The sequence below is a fragment of the Bos indicus genome, chromosome 22, assembly GCF_029378745.1.
Source record: "Bos indicus isolate NIAB-ARS_2022 breed Sahiwal x Tharparkar chromosome 22, NIAB-ARS_B.indTharparkar_mat_pri_1.0, whole genome shotgun sequence".
Classification (NCBI taxonomy): domain Eukaryota; kingdom Metazoa; phylum Chordata; class Mammalia; order Artiodactyla; family Bovidae; genus Bos; species Bos indicus.
The window spans coordinates 21,134,837-21,157,240 of record NC_091781.1 but is presented as its reverse complement, the minus strand read 5'-3'; the positions used below and the strand labels follow the sequence as shown (position 1 = coordinate 21,157,240).

The window sequence follows — 22,404 nt, the reverse complement described above, 5'->3', positions numbered from 1 at the left end:
AGATCGTGGCATCTGGTCCCATCACTTCATGGCAGATAGATGGGGAAACAATGGAAACAGTGACAGACTTTATTTTTTGGAGCTCCAAAATCACTGCAGATGGTGACTGCAGCCATGAAATTAAGATGCTTAACTCCTTGGAAGAAAAGCTATGACCAACCTAGACAGCATATTAAAAAGCAGAGACATTACTTTGCTGACAAAGCTTTGTCTAGTCAAAACTATGCTTTTTCCAGTAGAGTCATGTGTGGATGTGAGAAAGGGAGAAGTGAAGGTGAAGTCGCTCAGTTGTGTCTGACTGTTTGCGGCCCCGTGGACTGTAGCCTACCAGGTTCCCCCATCCATGGACTTTTCCAGGCAAGAGTACTGGAATGGTTGCCATTTCCTTTGTCAGGGGATCTGCCTGACCCAGGGATCGAACCTGGGTCACCCGCATTGCAGGCAGATGCTTTTACCGTCTGAGCCACCAGAGAAATGGATGTGAGAGTTGGACCATAAAGAGGGCTGAAGGTTGAAGAATTGATGCTTTTGAACTGTGGTGCTGGAGAAGACTCTTGAGAGCCCTTTGGACTGCAAGGAGATCCAACCAGTCCATCCTAAAGGAGATCAACTCTGAATATATCATGTCTGACTCTCTGTGACCCCATGGACTATATATGTAGCCCACCAGGCTCCTCCATCCATGGGATTCTCCAGGCAGGAATACTGGAGTGGGTTGCCATGTCCTTCTCCAGGGAATCTTCCTGACCGAGGGATTGCGGGCAGACGCTTTACCCTCTGAGTCACCAGGGAAGCCCGAATATATATTAGAAGGACTGATGCTGAAACTGAAGCTCCAATACTTTGGCCAGCTGATGTGGAAAGCCAACTCACTGGAAAAGACCCTGATACAGGGAAAGGTTGAAGGCAGAAGGAGAAGGGGATGACAGAGGATGCAGTGGTTGGATGGCATCTCTAATTCAATGGACATGAGTTTGAGTAAGCTCTGGGTGATGGTGAAGGAGAGGAAAGCCTGGTGAGCTGCAGTCCTGGGGTTGCAAGAGTTGGACGTGACCGAGCAGCTGAACAACAACAGCAGCAGCAGCAAACATATAAAGTATCTGATCTTTTGTGATTTAAGTTGGGATTTTTCTTAGGTGTTGGGTAAGCTTGTGGATAATATTAGGATCAGAATATCATTTTTTCTCTTTGTTATTTTACTCTGTAGTTGCAAAGACAGAGTGTAGTCCTCAGTCCTCGTATCTCAGGCTGTTTGATGTCCACTTAGAAACTCCCTTCGTGTGGTCTGTCGTGGATTTATGGTGCTCGCAGTGCTCACAGACACCAGTGCATTTTGGAACATGTGGACATCACCATAAAACAAGACAGGAAATGGCTGTGCCAACAGCACCATGTCGTTCTCAACGGTAGTTAACATGAAGAATGTTCCTAAACATCCTACTATTTCTTTATCATCCTTTTCCTTTATCTCCATTACACAGGGCATTCAATAAAAATCTTTGCATTTCATTTATTTAGTTACGGAAACTGTTTTAAGAAGTGCTTTCACACACAAGGCGCTGTACTTTTTTATTGGCTCATTTGTCGAGTGGATATTAAATAAGGTAAAGAAAGGTGTAATAACACAGGTTTTAGCTAAAGCTGGAATTCAGCTTCAACTCTCAGGTTGAATGTTCTGTTCCATAAAAATGGTGAGCTGTGCTGAATCCATGTTTACAGACAAATCCTTTAGGCTTGCTTTGCCACCTGATAAGTACTGCTCCTCCAAGTCTTGCAGCTGAGACTAATTTGGAAATTATCTGTGATCGTGTGGTGGTCCATTTGCAGTTTTAGCTTTCTTTGGCTGTTTGTTGCTGTATGCTTTCAGTCTGCTTTACTAGTCCCTATTTTATTGTTCCTAAGAGCATTTCTAAATCTTAGTGTTGTGTTGTGCTTTTGTGACACTTCGGAGGAGGTCTTAAATTTGCCAGTGAAAATCAGCAACGTGGATATGGGGAGAAGGATGGAGGCATCAGGCCTTTGAGTACATGTTAGACTCTGGTAATGAAGGAGAATGAGACATCCGTTCTTTTTGGGCCTATACCTTTTCTTTATTGGACTACAATACAGTTTTTAGCTCCCAGTGTTCCTTTTCCCTTAGATGACTGTCTTATGTATTGTTTAGGGCCCACATCTGTGAACCCTTGCCCCAGGGAAAGTTAATTGTCTCTTGCTCTGTTTTCACAGTACTTTGTTCAGAATTGTATTTGTGCCAGTTATCTGTTCATCTATGCCTACTTCCAGACTGTAAGCTTCGTTATTATTGTTTTGGCCCCTAAGTTAGCTCTGGGCCTGACTCAATAGCTGCTTCATAATTCTTGACTTAACAGAGTGAGGCAGTGTTGGGTCATGTTTAAATGTGTTGGATCAGACCTGCCTCAATTTGAATTCTTGATCTGCCCAAGTTCTGTGACCCCCTCAAAGCTTCAGTTTGCTCACTGGCAATTTGGGAGTGACCCTGGGTATCCCATGCACTCATGGTATGAGGTAAGATAATCAGCACAGTCCCTGGCGTACAGTGCTCCACGGTTGGTAATTATCACTGTGGTTGATGGGACATTTGGGGATTCAGACAGGAGCATGTGCTCGAGCTAAATGGTAGGTGAAATGGAAAGCCCTCACTCCTTAGTGAGCACTGAGCAGGGATCCTGTTTCAGCGACTCCTGAGTTTTAGGGTAGAGGTGTAGTGGGCTCCGAGGACCAGTTTCTGAATGTTGATGTAAGTTTTCCAGTATTGTGAGAGAGAAACTAAGATAACAGACTATCCTTTGCCATAATCCACTATAGATGTGCTAGGAAGTTTGGAGTAACCCTTTGAAAAATTTGCTAGTCTGTTTGGTTTGTCTTCCTGTTTGTAACTTTGTGGTCACTAATTTTGGCTTGGTGGAAGAGATTCTGATCTGCTCTAAGTTTATTTTATTGTACATGCTAGTAGATTACTAACACAGTATCCATTCATATTTACAACCTCTCAGTCCACGGGGTCGCTAAGAGACGGACTCGACTGAACGACTTCACTTTCACTTTTCACTTTCATGCATTGGAGAAGGAAATGGCAACCCACTCCAGTGTTCTTGCCTGGAGAATCCCAGGGATGGGGGTGCCTGGTGGGCTTCCGTCTATGGGGTCACACAGAGTCGGACACGACTGAAGTGACTTAGCAGCAGCAGCAGCAGTTGATCATTAAGTGTGTTTTTTGTTGTTGCTGTTGTTGAACATCCTAACGTTGGTTTCAAGCTTCTGTACAAATAATGACCCTTGCCTGTCAAATAACCCTCAAATGCCTGAAGTATTTTTTTTCAACTGGAGTGTAGTTGCTGCACTCAGTATTATATTCGGGTAGAGAATAACATTCTGGCTTTGAAATTTAGATCTGGGTTCAGATTCCAATTTTGCCACTATTTAGCTGAATATGTGATCTTGAGACCTTGACTTCTGATTGCCTTTTCTGTAAAATGAGGCCAGTAAAATGACAGATGTGCCACTATTGTTGTTTTTATTGTTATTAATAGGGTTAGCCAACAGCATGTATCCTAGCTAATAAGTAATATGTTCTTGATGCAGTAAACACATATCACTGGAGAATATTCTTGTTCCTTCAGTCTCTTTCTGCACTTTCCGTTCCCTTCCAAACTCCCCACCCAACTCCCCACCCGGATGGTAGTAAGCGGGGCTGCAGACAGCTACTGAATAAATAATGGTGATAGCCTCTTGGAAGGCACGCAGTTTGGAACTGAGTGCTGTGCAGTGACGCAGTGTTCATGCCTGGCCACCATTTAAGAGCTGCGTTTCAGTATGAAGCAATCCTGATAGTACTGACTGGGCTAGTGGAATAACTTCACAGAGTGTAATGTTTCTTTGGGGACACCCATTGAGCCAGAGGGTAAAAAATAACCATGAGAGAGAATGTATTCAGACCATGGCATTTTGTGCAGCCATGCCAGTATACTGCCAAAGGGATAAATATTGAATCAGAGATGTCTCTACTGATATGCAGATAAACAGATAGCTAAAAGAATTGATATACTTTCGTTTAAAACGTTGAGGTGAAATTATTGACTTTGATTTTTTAAAAGGTAAACAGTGCTGCTAAACATTTTACAGTGAGGGAAGACAGAGCAATCCACATGATGTTATTAGCGGGTGAGATAAGGTTGTAAATCCACAAGGCTGGAAAATTTAAAAGTAGGCAATAAAGGGCTAGTAAATTAAAATTCATGTTTTAATGTATCCTAAGGATAGATCTCACAGTTTGTTTTCTCAGAGTCTGACATCACAATTATGTTTAGAAACATTTTCTTGCCTCCACTACTGCTGTCTAGAATGCCTCGGCTAGTCCTTAAAAGATAAGGGAGGCTTGCCTGTTTTATGAAATAAAAACCTATGGAGCAGGGTTTCAGTAGCTTCATTTATACCTTCCAGATGGAAAAGGAAACTGATAAGAGATTATGCATGTGCTGTCATCTGGCATGATATGCTGTAATCCTTGGATATATTTAGAGAATTTTTCATACTAACATTTAAGGGTTCCAAGTAGCAGTAAGAGTCACAGGTTAAATTCCAAACTAGGAGACAGTTTCTTGGTACTTTCTCAGTAATTGGTATTTGTTTAATTGTAGATCTAAAAAGCCACTAATGGATATTACAGTTTCAGTGAACAGTGAAATTTGTTTCCCTGGAAATAGAATGAGGCAGACTCAGAGAATTGTGTTAAATGTTGTCAACGGTTACATGGCCCAGAGAAACACCCATATAACTTCCCTTAAAGAAATGGAGATGAACAGGAAGCAAAAGTAGTTAATGGATATTATTGGACCTGGGAGTTCTGAATGAGTCAGTTCAATTCCTCATGGGTGTTTTGTCTAAGAGAAATTAGGGCAGTTTGTGACACAGAGTTCGTGGGGCTCCCAGTGGCCTTCCTAGTCATGTTCTTTCAGAGGTGGCGTTGGTCATGGCATCATCTTCCTATACAGGATGTGATTAGTTGTTTTCTTCACTTTGGGGACCATGTGTGGCAGTTTTAAAAATAATGCTCTCATGGTGTTTCAGGAACTAAGCCTCATGGATAAGTTCCAACACAGATTGATCTTGTCTTTAATTCTCTACGTAGTGAATGTTGGAACAGATTTTAACACTCCTTAAAACTGAAGCATGGGTACAGTCAAAAGAGAAAAGACACTCTCAGAGAAGCAGCTCTATATGTGGAACTGTGATTTGCTGTATTTTGAAAATTAGAATTAATTTCAGAGATGTTACCACCAGAAGCCAAGGGGCTTGGCGTGCTCCCACTCCCCTCCCTCCTCCCCCAGCATTTGGTTCGACAGAACTGCCCGGTTTTGACATCTAGACCATTCAGCATATCATAACCAGTGAGCCATTCCTCTTCCTTCTTGTTCCTGTCTTATATTTTATGTTTATTTTCGGACAGAGTATCAACCTTTGTGTATGTTGTAAACTATTTTTGGGTATCAAGGTAATGCTGAACTTATAAAATGAGCTGGGAAATATTCCTTGAGAAGGAAATGGCAGCCCACTCCAGTATTCTTGCCTGGAGAATCCCATGGAGGGAGGAGCCTGGTAGGCTACACCCCATAGGGTGGCAAAGAGTCGGACACGACTGAGCGACTTCGCTTTCGATTTAATTTTTAGGGAAGAGATTTTGTAGAGTTTGTATTGTTTTGGTAGAGTTCCCCAGTGAAAATATCTTGGTCCAGAGATTTCTTTTTAAGAAGATTTAAAATCACTAATTCCATTTCTTTAATAAATTGTGGCTGTTGTTTAGTCGCTAAGTCGTGTCCGACTGTTTTGCGACCCTGTGGACTGTAGCCTGCCAGGCTTTTCTGTCCATAGAATTCTCCGGGCAAGAATACTGGAGTGGGTTGCCATTTCCTTCTCCAGGGGATCATCCCTACCCAGAGATCGAACCCCGTGTCTCCTGAATTTGCAGGCGAATTCTTTACCACTGAGCCACCAGGGAAGCCCTCTTTAGTAAGTAGAGGACTGTTAAAAAGGGCTTCCCTGGTGGCTCAGTGGTTAAGAACTCGCCTGCAGTTCTGGTAGATTGTGACTTTTAAGGAGTTGGTCGATTTCACTGGAGTTGTTAAATTTGTGTGGGTAGAGTTCATAGTATTTCCTTATTATCCCTTTACTACCTATTGAGTTTAGTAATATCTCCATTGTGGATGTTTGTAATTTTTATCCCCTCTTTTTTCATTGGTCAGTTGTTCATCAGTTCTGTTTATCTTCAGAGAATCAGCCCTTGGTTCCTTTGATTAATGTCAGAGGATTTTCCGATCAGTGTTACTAACTACTGCTCTTACTGTTTCCTTCTCCTTGTTTTGGATTATTTTTTTCTCTCCCACCCTGCTTTCCTAGTTGTATTGAGATATAATTGACATAAGCACTGGGTACATTTCAGGTATTCAGCATAATGGCTTAACTTTCATATATTGTGAAATGATTACCACAACTTTAGTTAATCCCATCATCTCAGTTAGATACAAAAAAAAAAGAGGGAAAAATTTTTTTTTCTTGTGGTGATTAACTCTTAGGATTTTACTCTCTTAACAGCTTTCAAATATACCATACAGCAGTGTTAACTACAGTCACTGTGCTGTACATATTTGTTCTTTTTTTTTTTTTAATTTCTCACATTGTTAATTTGAGGCTCTTCTTATTAGAGAAGAATATACACATTTGAGTCTTCCTTCTAAGCATTGCTTTAGCTGCATCCCACAAATCTGGATAAGTTTTTTATTTAGTTTAAAATACTTTGTAATTTTCCTTGAGACTTCCTCCTTGCCCCAAAGACTATATTTGGTTATTCCTGATACTTTTGTATTAATTATTTCTAGTTTAGTTCTGTTGTAGTCAGAGAACATAGTTTCTATGACTTGAACCTTTTAACATTTCTCCAGTGTTGTTTGATGGCCAGTATTTGGTTTATCTTGAATGTTCTATGTTTACTTAGAAAGAATGTGTACTCTGCTCTTTTTGAGTGTTCTATAAATGTCAGTTACACCTCGTTTGTTGTTATTTAACTGCATCCTTGCTGGTTTTCTTGCTATTTGTTCTTTCAGTTAACATGAGAGTAATTCCACAGTCACTGTAATTGTGGGTTTATTTCTCCTTTTAGTTTCATTAGTTTTAAATTTATGTATTTTGAAGCGTTGTTAGGTGCATACACATGCAGGACATTACATGCTCTTGGAGAAATGATTCTTTTATCATTACTTAGTGTTCCCCTTTATCTTTGGTAATTTTTCTTACTCTGAAGTCTATTTTCTTTGATACGAATATATTTACTCCAGCTTTCTTCTGGTTAATGGTTGCATGGTGATACTCTTTCTGTCCTTTTTCTTTTAACCTACTCTGTCATTTTATTTGAAGTGGATTTCTTGAAGATAGCGTACGGCTGAATCTTCGTAAAATATGTGTATTCTGGCAATCTGTTGTCAGTTGTGTGTTTAGACCACTTTACTCTCATTATTGGTGTGCTTGCGTTGAGTTCTGCCATTTTGTTCGTTTTGTCACCCTTTTTTGTTCTTTTTCCTCTTTGCTGTTTTCTGTTCATTTGGACTCTCTTAGAATTGTAATTTCTTGAGGTTTTGGCTGTTCTCTTTGTATAGCTCCTTTAGTGGTTATCCTTGGGATTAAAATACATATACTTTACCTAATTTACTTAAAATTATCGTTTCATGTGGAAAGTAGAAACTTACCACCATGTAGATGTGTTTACTTTCTTCCCTTTGTGTTATATGTGTCATATTGTATCCGTAGATGTTGAGAACCATACCAGTGTTATAATTTTTTCTTTCAACTATCAAATATTTTATTGTAAAGAGAAAGTTAATAGTTTATTATATTTATCCAAATATTACTGTTTTTGTTGCTTTCTTTTAATTACTAAACTCTAGGTTTCCTCTGTTAGTTTCTGTTACAGCTGAAAAATTTCCTTTTGTATTTCTTTTAGAGCATGTCTGCCAGGTGCAAATTCTTTTTGTTTTCCTTCCTTTGAGAGGGTCCTTATTATCTTCATTCCTGAAGGGCATTTTCACTGAATATAGAGTTCTAGGTTGACAGTTCTCCCCCCTCCTCCAGCACTTTTGAATAGACTTTTATTACTTATGATGAGAAATTCATAATCATTCAAATTGTTACGCATAGACATTCTAATTGCTATTTTCATGTATCATTTCTCTCTGGGGCTACTTTCAAGATTTTTTTGTCTGATCTCAGCAGTTCAATTATGATGTATCTGGATATGGATTTCTTCGAGCTTACCCTGTTTTGGATTGGTTGCACTGCTTGAATCTCTTTCACCAAATTTTGAACATTTTCAGCCATTCTTCTCTCTTTTTTTCTTTATCGTGTAGTTGGCATACAATGGTTAGTTGTATAATCTGAAATAAAATGATTAAATATTCATATGCCTTGCAAAATGATAACCACAATAAGTGTAGTTAACCTCTATCACCTTTCATAGTTGCCAAGAAACTTATTTTCTTGTGATGAGAACTTTGAAGATTTACTCTGGGCAACTTTCAAATATTTAATACAATACTATTAACTTTGTCACCATGCTGTACATTATATCCTTATGACTTACTTACTTTACAATTGGATTTTTGTGACTTTTGACCCTTTCACCCATTTCTGGCAACCACTTGTCTGTTTTCTGTATCTGTAAGCTTATATTTTTTGCTGTTTTCTTTTTAGATTCCACATATAAGTGATATCATTTAGTATTCGTCTCTGTCTGACTTTTTTCACTTAGCATTACTCTTGAGGTCCACCTGTGTTGTTCCAAATGGCAGGATCTCATTCTTTTTAAAGAGTGAATAATGTTCCACTGTGTGTGTGTGTGTGTGTGTGTGTGTGCACACGCAACACATGTGTATATAACTGTCTCACATTTTAAACGTCTTATCATTTGTCATTGGATGCTCAGGTTGTTTCCATATTGTGGCTTTTGTAAATAATGTTGCACTGAACATGGGGATGCATGTATCTTCTTGAGTTAAAGTCTTCATTTTCTTCAGATAAGTACTCAGAAGTGGAATTGCTAGGTCATATGGTAGTTCTGGAATGTCAGGTCCATGAATCAAGGCAAATTGGAAGTGGTCAAATAAGAGATGGCAAGAGTGAATGTCGACATTCTAGGAATCAGCAAACTCAAATGGACTGGAATGGGTGAATTTAACTCAGATGACCATTATATCTACTACTGCGGGCAGGAATCCCTCAGAAGAAATGGAGTAGCCATCATGGTCAACAAAAGAGTCCAAAATGCAGTACTTGGATGCAGTCTCAAAAACGACAGAATGATCTCTGTTCGTTTCCAAGGCAAACCATTCATTATCACAGTAATCCAAGCCTATGCCCCAACCAGTAACGCTGAAGAAGCTGAAGTTGAACAGTTCTATGAAAACCTACAAGACCTTTTAGAACTAACACCCAAAAAAGATGTCCTTTTCATTATAGGGGACTGGAATGCAAAATAGAAAGTCAAGAAACCCCTGGAGTAACAGGCAAATTTGGCCTTGGAATACGCAATGAAGCAGGGCAAAGACTAATAGAATGTTGCCAAGAAAATGCACTGGTCATAACAAACACCCTCTTCCAACAACACAAGAGAAGACTCTATACATGGACATCACCAGATGGTCAACACTGAAATCAGATTGATTATATTCTTTGCAGCCAAAGATGGAGAAGCTCTATACAGTCAGCAAAAACAAGACCAGGAGCTGACTGTGGCTCAGACCATGAACTCCTTATTGCCACATACAGACTGAAATTGAAGAAAGGGAAAACCACTAGACCATTCAGATATGACCTAAATCAAATCCCTTATGATTATACAGTGGAAGTGAGAAATAGATTTAAGGGCCTAGATCTGATAGAGTGCCTGATGAGCTATGGAATGAGGTTTGTGACATTGTACAGGAGACAGGGATCAAGACCATCCCCATGGAAAAGAAATGCAAAAAAGCAAAATGGCTGTCTGGGGAGGCCTTACAAATAGCTGTGAAAAGAAGAGAAGCAAAAAGCAAAAGAGAAAAGGAAAGATATAAACATCTGAATGCAGAGTTCCAAAGAATAGCAAGAAGAGATAAGAAAGCCTTCTTCAGCGATCAATGCAAAGAAATAGAGGAAAACAACAGAATGGGAAAGACTAGGGATCTCTTCAAGAAAATCAGAGATACCAAAGGAACATTTCATGCAAAGATGGGCTCAATAAAGGACAGAAATGGTATGGACCTAACAGAAGCAGAAGAGGTGGCAAGAATACACAGAAGAACTGTACAAAAAAGATCTTCACAACCCAGATAATCATGATGGTGTGATTACTGACCTAGAGCCAGACATCCTGGAATGTGAAGTCAAGTGGGCCTTAGAAAGCATCACTATGAACAAAGCTAGTGGAGGTGATGGAATTCCAGTTGAGCTATTCCAAATCCTGACAGATGATGCTGTGAAAGTGCTGCACTCAGTATGCCAGCAAATTTAGAACACTCAGCAGTGGCCACAGGACTGGAAAAGGTCGGTTTTCATTCCAATCCCAAAGAAAGGCAATGCCAAAGAATGCTCAAACTACCGCACAATTGCACGCATCTCACATGCTAGTAAAATAATGCTCAAAATTCTCCAAGCCAGGCTTCAGCAATATGTGAACTGTGAACTTCCTGATATTCAAGCTGGTTTTAGAAAAGGCAGAGGAACCAGAGATCAAATTGCCAACATCCGCTGGATCATGGAAAAAGCAAGAGAGTTCCAGAAGAGCATCTATTTCTGCTTTATTGACTATGTCAAAGCCTTTGACTGTGTGGATCACAATAACCTGTGGAAAATTCTGAAAGAGATGGGAATACCAGACCACCTGATCTGCTTCTTGAGAAATTTGTATGCAGGTCAGGAAGCAACAGTTAGAACTGGACATGGAACAACAGACTGGTTCCAAATAGGAAAAGGAGTACATCAAGGCTGTATGTTGTCACCCTGCTTATTTAACTTCTATGCAGAGTACATCATGAGAAACGCTGAACTTGAAGAAACACAAGCTGGAATCAAGATTGCCGGGAGAAATATCAATAACCTCAGATATGCAGATGACACCACCCTTATGGCAGAAAGTGAAGAGGAACTCAAAAGCCTCTTGATGAAAGTGAAAGTGGAGAGTGAAAAAGATGGCTTAAAGCTCAACATTTAGAAAACTAAGATCATGGCATCCGGTCCCACCACTTCATGGGAAATAGATGGGGAAACAGTGGAAACAGTGTCAGACTTTATTTTTCTGGGCTCCAAAATCACTGCAGATGGTGACTGCAGCCATGAAATTAAAAGACACTTACTCCTTGGAAGGAAAGTTATGACCAATCTAGATAGCATATTGAAAAGCAGAGACGTTACTTTGCCAACAAAGGTTCGTCTAGTCAAGGCTATGGTTTTTCCTGTGGTCATATATAGATGTGAGAGTTGGACTGTGAAGAAGGCTGAGCGCCGAAGAATTGATGCTTTTGAACTGTGGTGTTGGAGAAGACTCTTGAGAGTCCCTTGGACTGCAAGGAGATCCAACCAGTCCATTCTAAAGGAAATCAGTCTTGAATATTCATTGGAAGAACTGATGCCGAAGCTGAAGCTCCAATACTTTGGCCACCTGATGCCAAGAGCTGACTGACTGGCAAAGACTCTGATGCTGGGGAGGATTGAAGGCAGAAGGAGAAGGGGACGACAGAGGATGAGAAGGTTGGATGGCATCACTGACTTGATGGACATGAGTTTGAGCAAGCTCCAGAATTGGTGATGGACAGGGAACCCTGGTGTGGTGTAGTCCATGGGGTCGCAAAGAGTTGGATGTGACTGAAGTGAACTGAACTAATGCTAATACCCATCCCCCAACCCTCACGCTTCTGAGTTTAGAATCTGCTTGATCCCACATGTGAAGATTATGTAGGATAATTTTTTTTTAATGTGAAGATACAAGTGTATTTTACAGATGTATAGTGGACTTTTGATGTTCATGGGAGAAATACATCCAGACATTAATGACTTGATAAGTTAGCCAATTCTGTATATCCTCAAGCGCTCCAGCACTGATTTCTTTGGGAGCCCTTTTTTCACGTTGTTATTTATTTATTTTTTTTCACATTGTTATTACATCATCAGAATTTCTGACTGAGTGAAAACGCTGCACTGTGATGTGGTCGCCCAGTGGTTGACTAGGATGCTCACTGTCAAATTGTTCTACAAACAAGTTGAGTTTTCTTCAGCAGTTCTTTGGAGATACTGTGTTGGCACAAAAGTTCTTTTAAGTTTTTCTGTAAGATGGTAATGGTACAAGACCCTGAACGAACTTTTTGACCAACCCAGTAGATGTGTAAAACCATTACTAATGTGCTGTTAATGCAAGTTATGATGAAAATTATGATGGATATATGAAATAGTAATCAGAGACTTTTTGAAGTGAATTTTCTTCAGGAATAGAAGTTTGCAGGAATGAAGGTTTTCAGGCTTCTAATAGAAGTTGTGGGTTTGAGGACATTTTAATCCTCAGGAGTTGTCTTTGTAAAGGAGATTGCTGCAGAGTAGCTGTCTTGGTATTAGCAGTGCTAGTGGTAAAGGACCCGCCTGCCGATGCAGGAATCATAATGAGACTAGGGTTTAATCCATGAGTTGGGAAGATCCCCTGCAGGAGGGCATGGCTACCCACTCCAGTATTCTTGCCTGGGAAATCCCACGGACAGAAAATCCTGGTGGGTTACAGTCCATAAGGTCACAAAGAATTGGTTATGATTCAGCAACTAAACGACAGCCACAACTCCTGTTGGACCATAAAGAAGGGAGTCAACAGTCATAGGTGTTTGTGAATCAGTACAACTCAGATTCATCATCTATGTCTGCTGCTGCTGATTGGATCATCTTGCAGCAGAGTTTTAGAACTAGCCTGCCTGCATCAGAACATCCAGACCAGAGTTCATAAATGCCTCATCTATGTGCATAAGACAGATGAAGGAAGAGCACAGCACTCACTGTGCCCAGGTGGAAGCCGCTGCCAGTCAGTTGGAGTTGGCAGAGCAGATGGAAAATACTGACATCTAGAGCAGAGTCTCCACAAGGGGCCTGTCCATGCCAGATCCTAAGGATGCTTTTTTATCTTTTTGGCTAGTGTTTTTGAAGAGTGAGAAGCTGTTTTGACTATTGTTGCAAATTTTGTCCTTTTTTGAAGGATAATATTATAAATTTATGATTTTGCTGAAGGTTTTTATTACTTGATTTCCTTCAGAAAAATAACTTAGGAGTTTAGTTTATTCGGAGTTATAGCTCTTTTTCAGAATTTGGGCCATTTGAAGATGAGAGGCCTTAATTGACCATGCCCTAAGAAACCTGAAAATTTTGTGTGCTACTTAATTTTGTTTGATAAGGACTGAAGAGAATCCCTCCATCTTAAAACAAACTAAAGTCAAAACCCACTGGGATTTTGAGAGATGTTATTCTTTGGTTAGTAAGATTTAACTCTCAAATGAAGCTTAAATATGTCCTTTTAAACTGATGTCCTGTGGGAAGGAATTATGTCTGTAGTTGGAAGTAATTCTGGGTTTGCGCTTAAAACTGATAACAAATTACAGTTTTTTCGGAAATTAAGGAAAATTGTCCAAAGATTTCTAAAAAGAAAATGAACATGATATGATCCTTGATATACCGCTGTACTGAATGATTATACCTTTTCTAGCCCCTTAAAAAAAGAGAGCCTCAGATATGACATATGTGTTCACAGTGGAAACTATGAAGTGCTGAGAGAGAAGAGAAGAATATGTATTAAGTGGGATAGTTTTCACCCAGAAGAGGAACTTAGACTTGGGAGAGCACACTGTGTTTAATTCATTTCTCAGCTTATACATAAATATTAAAATATAGAAAATCAGAGTAGATTTAAAAATGCCAATTTCAAAGCCTAGAGGCTTTTCCTTTATATAGAAATGATTAAATATGGATTTTTCTATTAGAAGACATTTGTAAGTCAGTATCCTTTTAGAACATTGAAGGACAGAACTAGATTAGCAGTGATTTGTTCCTGAACTAGTTGTCATAATTTCTTAAGATTGAATCTGTTCATGAGTTTCACTAATATTATAGTAGGAAATTTATTTTTTTAATTCTAGATGTGTCCTAGATATGATACACAAGAAGGTGATATTTGATTATCCTGTTTAAGAGATCTTTCTTTGGAAACAATTTCAAACTTACAGAAAATTTGCAGGAATGAAAGCACTCCAAAAAACATTTATAGACCCTTTGTTGAGGTCAGACATGTCACCTCATTGCTGTAGCCTTCATGTACTGTGTATGTCACCCTGTATAAGGAAGATCTCTCTGTGCCATGCCCATTGTTCCTAGATGTTTACATTTGTATTTTCTGAGTTTAGGAATATTTTCTTATGTGACTAATTTAGTTGCCAACTTTATTGTGTTTTTTAAAAAATGATATCTCATAGATGTTATCTATCACTATTTTGTCAGTTGACCCAGTAATGTTGATAGTTTTTTTGCTCCCCAGCAGAGGATCCAGTCTAGGGTCAGGTACTGCATTTAGACATCCTGTCTCTTTAGCACCTTCTGTCTAGTCTGAAACATTTTAGAGTTTTGATCTTTTATGACATTGGCATCTTTGAAACTCCTCCTCTCCCCCTGCCTTTTAAATACAACGTTCCTCTGTTTCGGGTCAGTCTGACGTTTGTTCATGATTAGATTTAGTTTATGCCTTCTCAGTTGAAATACTTGGATGTTGTGTCCTTATGGTAATACTTCTTTGGGCACATGAAGTCCATTTGAGAAGTCCATGTGAAGTCAAGATTTTGTCTTGATTTCTTCATTGTATAATTACTTGTTTTTCCCTCTGCAGCTGATGAGTGGTTTGTGAGGTATACTTTAAGACCGTTTAAGGAATGGAAATACCTTATTCCTCATCAAGATTTTCTCCTAGATCTACCTTTCATTTTAAATAATTCCAGCAAAAGTGGGTTGCCATTCTTTTTTTTTTTTTAACTATTGTAGTTTGAAACATAAGAGTAATATTATTGGCAGTAATTTAACTTACTAGTGAAAATACAAGAACCAAATAATGATACAAACTAGGAAAATGGGTATTAGTAATGAGTTTTCCAATTGAATTAAACGTTCTTGGAAAAAAAAGTGAATTACTTGTATGTTTATTTGCTTTATCTTACTTGTCAAATGTGTAAATTTTGGCAGTTTAAATGATTTGCGTCATAGTTATGTTTAAAAAGAGAGACGACTGCTCTGCTTAGCATGTGAAAGTAGTTTCTTTTGGCTGAGAGGAGAAATGTAGTCTGAATCTTTTGTTCTTGCTGTTTATCTCATTCTGTCTCTACAAAGTATCTTGATAACTAAAACCTTAAAAAATAAAAAGATTCTTAGAGAAAAACCTGTGAGAGATTTGTCAAAGCAGGTATTTTTCCACTTGTGTTTAAAGTTTATTGAATTGGATCAGACTGCTGCTAAAGAGAAACAGATCAAGCAAAGAGAAGCTTCTCCCATGTTGTTCACAGCTTGATTTCTGCATTTGTTCGTTTACGAGAGCAACTGTAAAATCTCATCTGTTGCATCTGGAATCTCTATTTTAAAGCACTGAAATGTATGGGTATTTCACTGTGTTCTCACAAGTGTCAGAGACCATGGTATATGAGCAGCCAGTGCTTGCATGGTGCGTTTCTACCTTAATCTGGTTACAAAGAATAAACACCTTCCCCATTCTTACTGTCTTAGAGTATGGTCAGTGAAGTGTCCTTTCACTAGTACAGGTCCTCTGCCTCATGTTTCTGCCTTCCTGGGGTTAACCATTACCTTGGTTCTTCTCTTTCCTTTTCTTTTTGCCTTACTCATGCGATCCACAGTAATAAATTTAGGTAAGCTCTGTGTACTGGAGTTGACGCAAATAGAACTTTATGGGACAAGGTCTGCTTTTAGCCTTTGGTATACTAATGATTTTGGGGGGAGAAAAAGTCACATTTTTCCTACTCTTGAAGGCATTCATCACTTAACTATATTTTATTCAATTTTAATTTTTTTTTAACACCAAGAACATTTTATATTGGGTTATAGCTGATTCACAGTGTTGAGGTCATTTCACTTGAACAGCGAAGGGGGCTTAACTATCCATGTACATGTATCCATTCTCCTCCAAAACCCCTCCAATCCAGGCTGGTACATAACACTGAGGAGAGATCCTTGTGCTGTACAATAGGTCTTTGTTGACTATCCATTTTAAATGTAGCAGTATATTTTAAATGAGAGGCCTGTGAATAAGCATAAAATAAAAAGCAAAGACATTACTTTGCCGACAAAGGTCCGTCTAGTCAAGGCTGTGGTTTTTCCAGTACTCATGTATTGATGTGAGAGTTGGACCATAAAGAAGGCTGAGCGTCAAAGAATTGATACTTTAGAACTGTAGTGTTGGAGAAGACTCTTGAGAGTCCCTTGGACTGCAAAGAGATCAAACCAGTCAACCCTCAAAGTTATCAACCCTGAATATTCATTGGAGGAACTGATGCTTAAGCTGAAGCTCCAGTACTTTGGCCACCTGATGCGAAGAACTGATTCATGGAAAAGACTGATGCTGGGAAAGATTGAAAGCGGGAGGAGAAGGGGACGACAGAGGATCACATGGTTGGATGGCATCACCGACTCGATGGACATGAATTTGAGCAAGCTCTGGGAGTTGGTGATGGTCAGGGCAGCCTGGCGTGCTGCAGTCCGTGGAGTCGTGAAGAGTTAGACACAGCCGAGCAACTGAACTGAATTGAACTGATGAATAAACATAAAACCATAAATGTTAGAGCTGTAAGTGACTTTGGAGATAGTCTTCCAATTTCCTTTTCTTCTAGTAAGATAGCTTAATCCTGAAGGTAAGATGACTTGTGTGTGGTTAGTAATTAGTGTAACTGCTAATAAGATTCCTCGATCTCGAGGGTATTTTACCATCTTATTTTGCTTCAAATTTATTTTGTCCCAGCCAAACAAATTCCAGAGATACAACCTTGTGACTCTAGGTGTGCATAATAGCTGCAGTTTCATCCATTGTCCCAAAATCATTGTGAGTGCCACTCATGATCTTGAATTTGTGTTAAGTGAAGGTCAGTTTATATTTGATATGCTATTTAAGAAGACAGGTATGAAAACATCTTTTTATTTCTCTTTACAGATGTTAAAAATAATGTGACTTTGAGCAAATAGCTTAACCTGTCATTGCCTTGGTTTTCTCATCTGAAAAATGAGGATATTGCCACATATTTCATAGGGTTGTTATAAGGATTAAGTAAGTTAATATTGATTAATATTTACTGAGTATTTAGACCAGTGCTTCATGCTATGTAAGTATTTGTTAAAATAAAGAGCATGATACACAATTAAGTAGTATTTTTAAAACATCTACTTGTTTCCTAAATTGCTAGTCTCAGTTTAGTGGCATTTTGACAGCATAGAAATAAATTCTGTTATTTAGAGCACAACTGCCAACTGAGTGGTTTAGTCATTCAACACAAGCTTTGAAAAGTGACAATTAAGATTTGACACTAAGAAAGAAGTAGAAAACGCTTCCAAATCTATAAAGTTGTTGTTCCACAAAATCCATTCATCAAAGCCAACAAATGTTTTTTGAACAATTATGCTGTACTCAGGACATTTGGAATTAAAAACCCAAAGATACGATTACCTAATTTTCAGCCTTTGCAGGTTATCAGTGGCAGGTGAATGAGGGAAAACTATGGTTAACATCTGCCAGCAGTGAGAAGTAATGGTGAAGAAAGAGATGAACAACTAAGACAGTTCAGGGTCAGCTGAGTATACTGCAGCCCCTACATCATGATCGTAATCATAAAATTTTACTGCCAGAAGGGCCTGTGAGGATTATGGAGTTTAGTTTTCTTGTTTTACAATTTGTAAAATGACCCTGAAACACCAAGAACATATTCAGTCATATTCCAAGGATTGTGAAAAGTTAGCCAAGTATGTACTGCACCTTAGAAAGCTTCGTGTGCAAGCTGTTGTAGAAGTTTTGGTACCAAAAAACTTCAGCTTTGATTTCTGCCTGCCTCATTATGTATAGCTTCTTTTCCTAATGATACCAAATAAATGAGGCATTATCTCAGACCTCTCCTCAGATATTAGTTAAAGCCTATTATAATTCACAGTGGCGAACTTTAAGAAAAATAATCAACCACTGTTGAGCAGTGTGACCTTGGGAATTTATTTCCTGTTCCATAAAATGATAATGATTGCCTTCACTTACGTCACACAATTTTTTATAATTGTAAAATGCACAAGATATAAAATTTACCATCTTAACTATTAAGTGTATAATTCAGTACTAATAAGTACATTCACATTTCTTTGTAGCCATCACCACTCTCCATCTGTAGGACCTTTTATGTACCCAGCCTGAAATCCCATACCCACTAAGCATTAACTCCCTGTTTCCACCGCTCTAGCCTTTGGCAACTACCATTCTACTTTCTGTTTTTATGAATTTAACTACTGTAGGTTTCTCATATAAATCGAATCATGAAGTTTTTGTCTTTTTTGTGCCTGGCTTGTTTCACTTAGCACAGTGTCCTCAAGGTTCCTCCATGGTGTAGCATGAATAAGGTTTTAAGGCTGAATAGTATTACATTGTAGGAATAGACCACACTTTGTTTATCTGTGCATCATCAGATGGACTCTCAGGTAGCTTCCACATTTTGGCTATTGTGAATAATGCTGTGAGCATGGTTGTATAAATATCTCGGATTCCTACTTTCAGTTATTTTGGGTATATACTCAGAACTGGAATTGCTGGATCATGTGGCAATTCTATTTTTAGTTTTTTGAGGAACTGCCATATTGTTTTCATTCTCCCACCCCTGACAACTACTGATCTTTTTATTTACTGTTTTCTTTTTTTTCATAATATCATATTGTTGGAATCATGCAGTATGTAGTCTTGCCACATTGGGTCTTTCATGAAATATGCATTTAAGGTTCCTCCATGTTCTTCGTGACTTAGTTGCTCATTTCTTTTTAGTACTGAATAATACTATATTGTCTGGATGTACCAGTCTTATCTGTTCACTTACTGAAGGGCATCTTGGTTGTTTTAGGTTTTAGCAATTATAAACAATGATGCTGTAATCATTTAATGTGTGGATTTTTTTGTGGACTTAAGTATTCAAGCCCTTTTGGTAAATACCAAGGAGTGTGATTGTTGGGTTGTATGGTATGAATACGTTTGGTTTTGTAAAATACTGTCAGCTGCCTGCCAAAGTAGCTGCACCATTCTGCAAACCTATCAGCAGTGACTGAGAGTTCCTCTTGCTCCACATCCTCATCTGCATTTGATGTTATAAAAAAATACCAGATTTGGGCCACTCTAAATGGTTTGCAGTGGTATCTCATTGTTCTGAATTGCATTTTCATGGTGACATATGATGTGGTGCGTCTTCTCCTGTGCTTCTTTGCCATCTGTGTATCTCCTTTGGTGAGATCTTAGGCTTATATTTTAGTTGGATTGTTTTCATATTGTTGAGTTTTAACAGTTCCATTGTATATTTCCAGTAATAGTCTTTTATCAGGTGTCTTTTGCAAATATTTTTCTCCTACTCTGTGGCTTGTTTTGAGTCTCTTTGACATTGTCTTTTTCAGAGCAGAAGTGTTAATGAAGTTATTAGCTTATTTCCTTTATAGAGCATGCCTTTGATGTTACCTTTGCTCATGTTTTAATCAGGTTATATGTTTTGTTTTTTTGTCATGGCTAGTTTTGATATATGTACATTTGATATCACAACTAAATCTTCACATATAAATCATATATGTGAAAGTTCTGAAAATTATACTGTTTGACAGGTGAAAATAAAATAGTTATTATGGTTATATTAACATTTTTTCTAAATTAGCCCAAATGCCACTGAACAGTAGGGGAAAAGAAAAAGAGGTAGAACATTTTGGGGGATATGTAGAACAAATTAGCTTGTGAAATTGGAATTCATTGTGCTCAGTACTTGTAGACATTTTGAAATGAATGTGTGGCTAATAGTTGGCCGATGTTAGGGACTTTAAAATAGTCCCATTTTGTTAAAGAGCCCCGTGTTGATAGAGTTCATATTCCCAAGTCGCAAAATACATAATATTAATATATAAAATCAGTATTAATGTGACTCATTAGGTGTACTTCACTAGAGGATATAAAGAATGTTTGAGTGGACAGACATATGTGCTTGGGTGGAGAGACTTGGTTCAATATCAAGAGTTGATAAAAGGCAGGCAGTATTGTAACAGAAATAATTACTTTCTAAAGTTTATTTCAAATGTGAGCAATGAACCACATTTCTAAACATTCCAAATTCTTGATCTTCTATTTAGAATAATACATAGATAAGCTACAGTAATTTGTGTAATCCTAATTTATTTCCAATTGGAAAAAAACAGACTAATGGAAAAGAATTGAGGACTCAGATATAGAACTTCCGCTATATGAAATTTGCCATTTCACGTCAGTCTAGTCAGGAAAGTGTGGATTTATAGATCCATTTGTAAAATGGACCTTTGTTACACTGTGTAATCATAAACATTTAAAAATATAAATAGTATTAGAAGATACTTAATTTTGGTCTCTGACAGGAAGGTCATAAACCAAAAAGAGAATGGAATTGAATAGAATAGAATCCTACATAAAAGGAGGATCATCTTTATGAAAAAACATTTTGTAAGCATTATTAAAAAGCTGACTCAGAAGAGCAACAGTGAATTTTAACAGTATTGTCAATATAATTTCAGTGCTACAAATAGAAAACTCTAACCATTTGCTTCTGATTTACTTCTGCCTTGTATACAAAAAAGTATGTATAGGTGGAGGAAATTTACATAACAGATTTCTTAAGTAGTTGTACAGTATTTTTCTTAAACTTAAAAATATGTAAAATTTGCATTAGTTTCGAAAATATCTTTAAAAGGAGAATGTCTATGAATGAAAAAAATGCATCTCTTCAAAATCTATGGCTATCAGGAATATTTTCTTAAGGTTACCATCACTAAAAAATTAGTTACTTGCTTAGAGCCGAAGAATTGATGCTTTTGATCTGTGGTGTTGGAAAAGACTCTTGAGAGTCCCTTGGACTGCAAGGAGATCCAACCAGTCCATTCTAAAGGAGATCAGCCCTGGGTGTTCTTTGGAAGGAATGATGCTAAAGCTGAAACTCCAGTACTTTGGCCACCTTGTGTGAAGAGTTGACTCATTGGAAAAGACTCTGATGCTGGGAGGGATTGGGGGCAGGAGGAAGAGGGGACTACAGAGGATGGGATGGCTGGATGGCATCACCGACTCGATGGACGTGGGTTTGAGTGAACTCCAGGAGATGGTGGTGGACAGGGAGGCCTGGTGTGCTGCGATTCATGGGGTTGCAAGGAGTCGGACAGGACTGAGCGACTGAACTGAACTGAATATGGGTACAGAAGTAAAGTTGATGTGAAAGGTTGTACAGTGTTGCAGTTTTAATAAGTAACAATTAGTCTAACTTCAAATGTTTTCTTTCATTCAGTCAGGTCAGTTCAGTGAAGATATGATACCTACAGTGGGCTTCAACATGAGAAAAGTAACTAAAGGTAACGTCACAATAAAGGTACGTCAGCTGCTTGCCATACTTGATGTAAATTGTTAGCACATACAAATTAGGAGTTTTTCTGTTTGTTTCTTTTGGTTTTTACATGAGTATTGGCAGTTCTTAATTGGGCATGTTCCAAAAGAGTATAAATTAATTTTTTTCCTTCTTTCTCTAATAGATACAAATGTTTAAGTGTTGAAATGTTAAGTCTCATGAAAAACTTTGCATATGGGTTGGCAAAAGTAATATTTGGGATTTAGATGTTCCTAGGAAATAAAAATCCCATCTTCAGAGTGTTTGGAATGTAATATTGCATATATTTCATGAATAATTTATGTTGAAAGAGAGTATGTTTATAATATTGGTAACTTAGTATTGTATTTATGGTAGCAAATACAGTAACCTAGTTTTCCTTTCTTTACTACTAAGCCCTAAAATTAAAACTATAAAACAGTAAAAAATTAATTAGTTTAACATAATTTTGTTTCTAGAATAAGTTTGATAGGTTTGCATTGTGGACTGTTGGACCAGTTTTTAATTTATTTTTATTATTTTTGACTCCTTTGTTCATGTGGGGAGTTTTGCTTCTACAGCCTGAACCCTTATGGCCGTTTTATCCAGTTCTTGTGGCTCACAGAAGCTGTTTACTAAATTCTTTCTGTAGCTTATCTAATGAAGCTTCTAATGTCTCATGTGTATGTCATTATGCATGCGT

At 38.1% G+C, this 22,404-nt stretch overlaps 1 protein-coding gene across 1 annotated transcript in view; it reads left to right on the top strand.

Moving 5' to 3' along the window:
- ARL8B (ARF like GTPase 8B) overlaps positions 1 to 22,404 on the top strand; it is a 48,691-nt gene that overhangs the window by 13,331 nt on the left and 12,956 nt on the right. Inside the window, exon 2 of the mRNA XM_019984788.2 lies at positions 21,627 to 21,707. Coding sequence (XP_019840347.2) covers positions 21,627 to 21,707 — 81 coding nt within the window. The remainder of the gene's footprint in view (positions 1 to 21,626; positions 21,708 to 22,404) is intronic.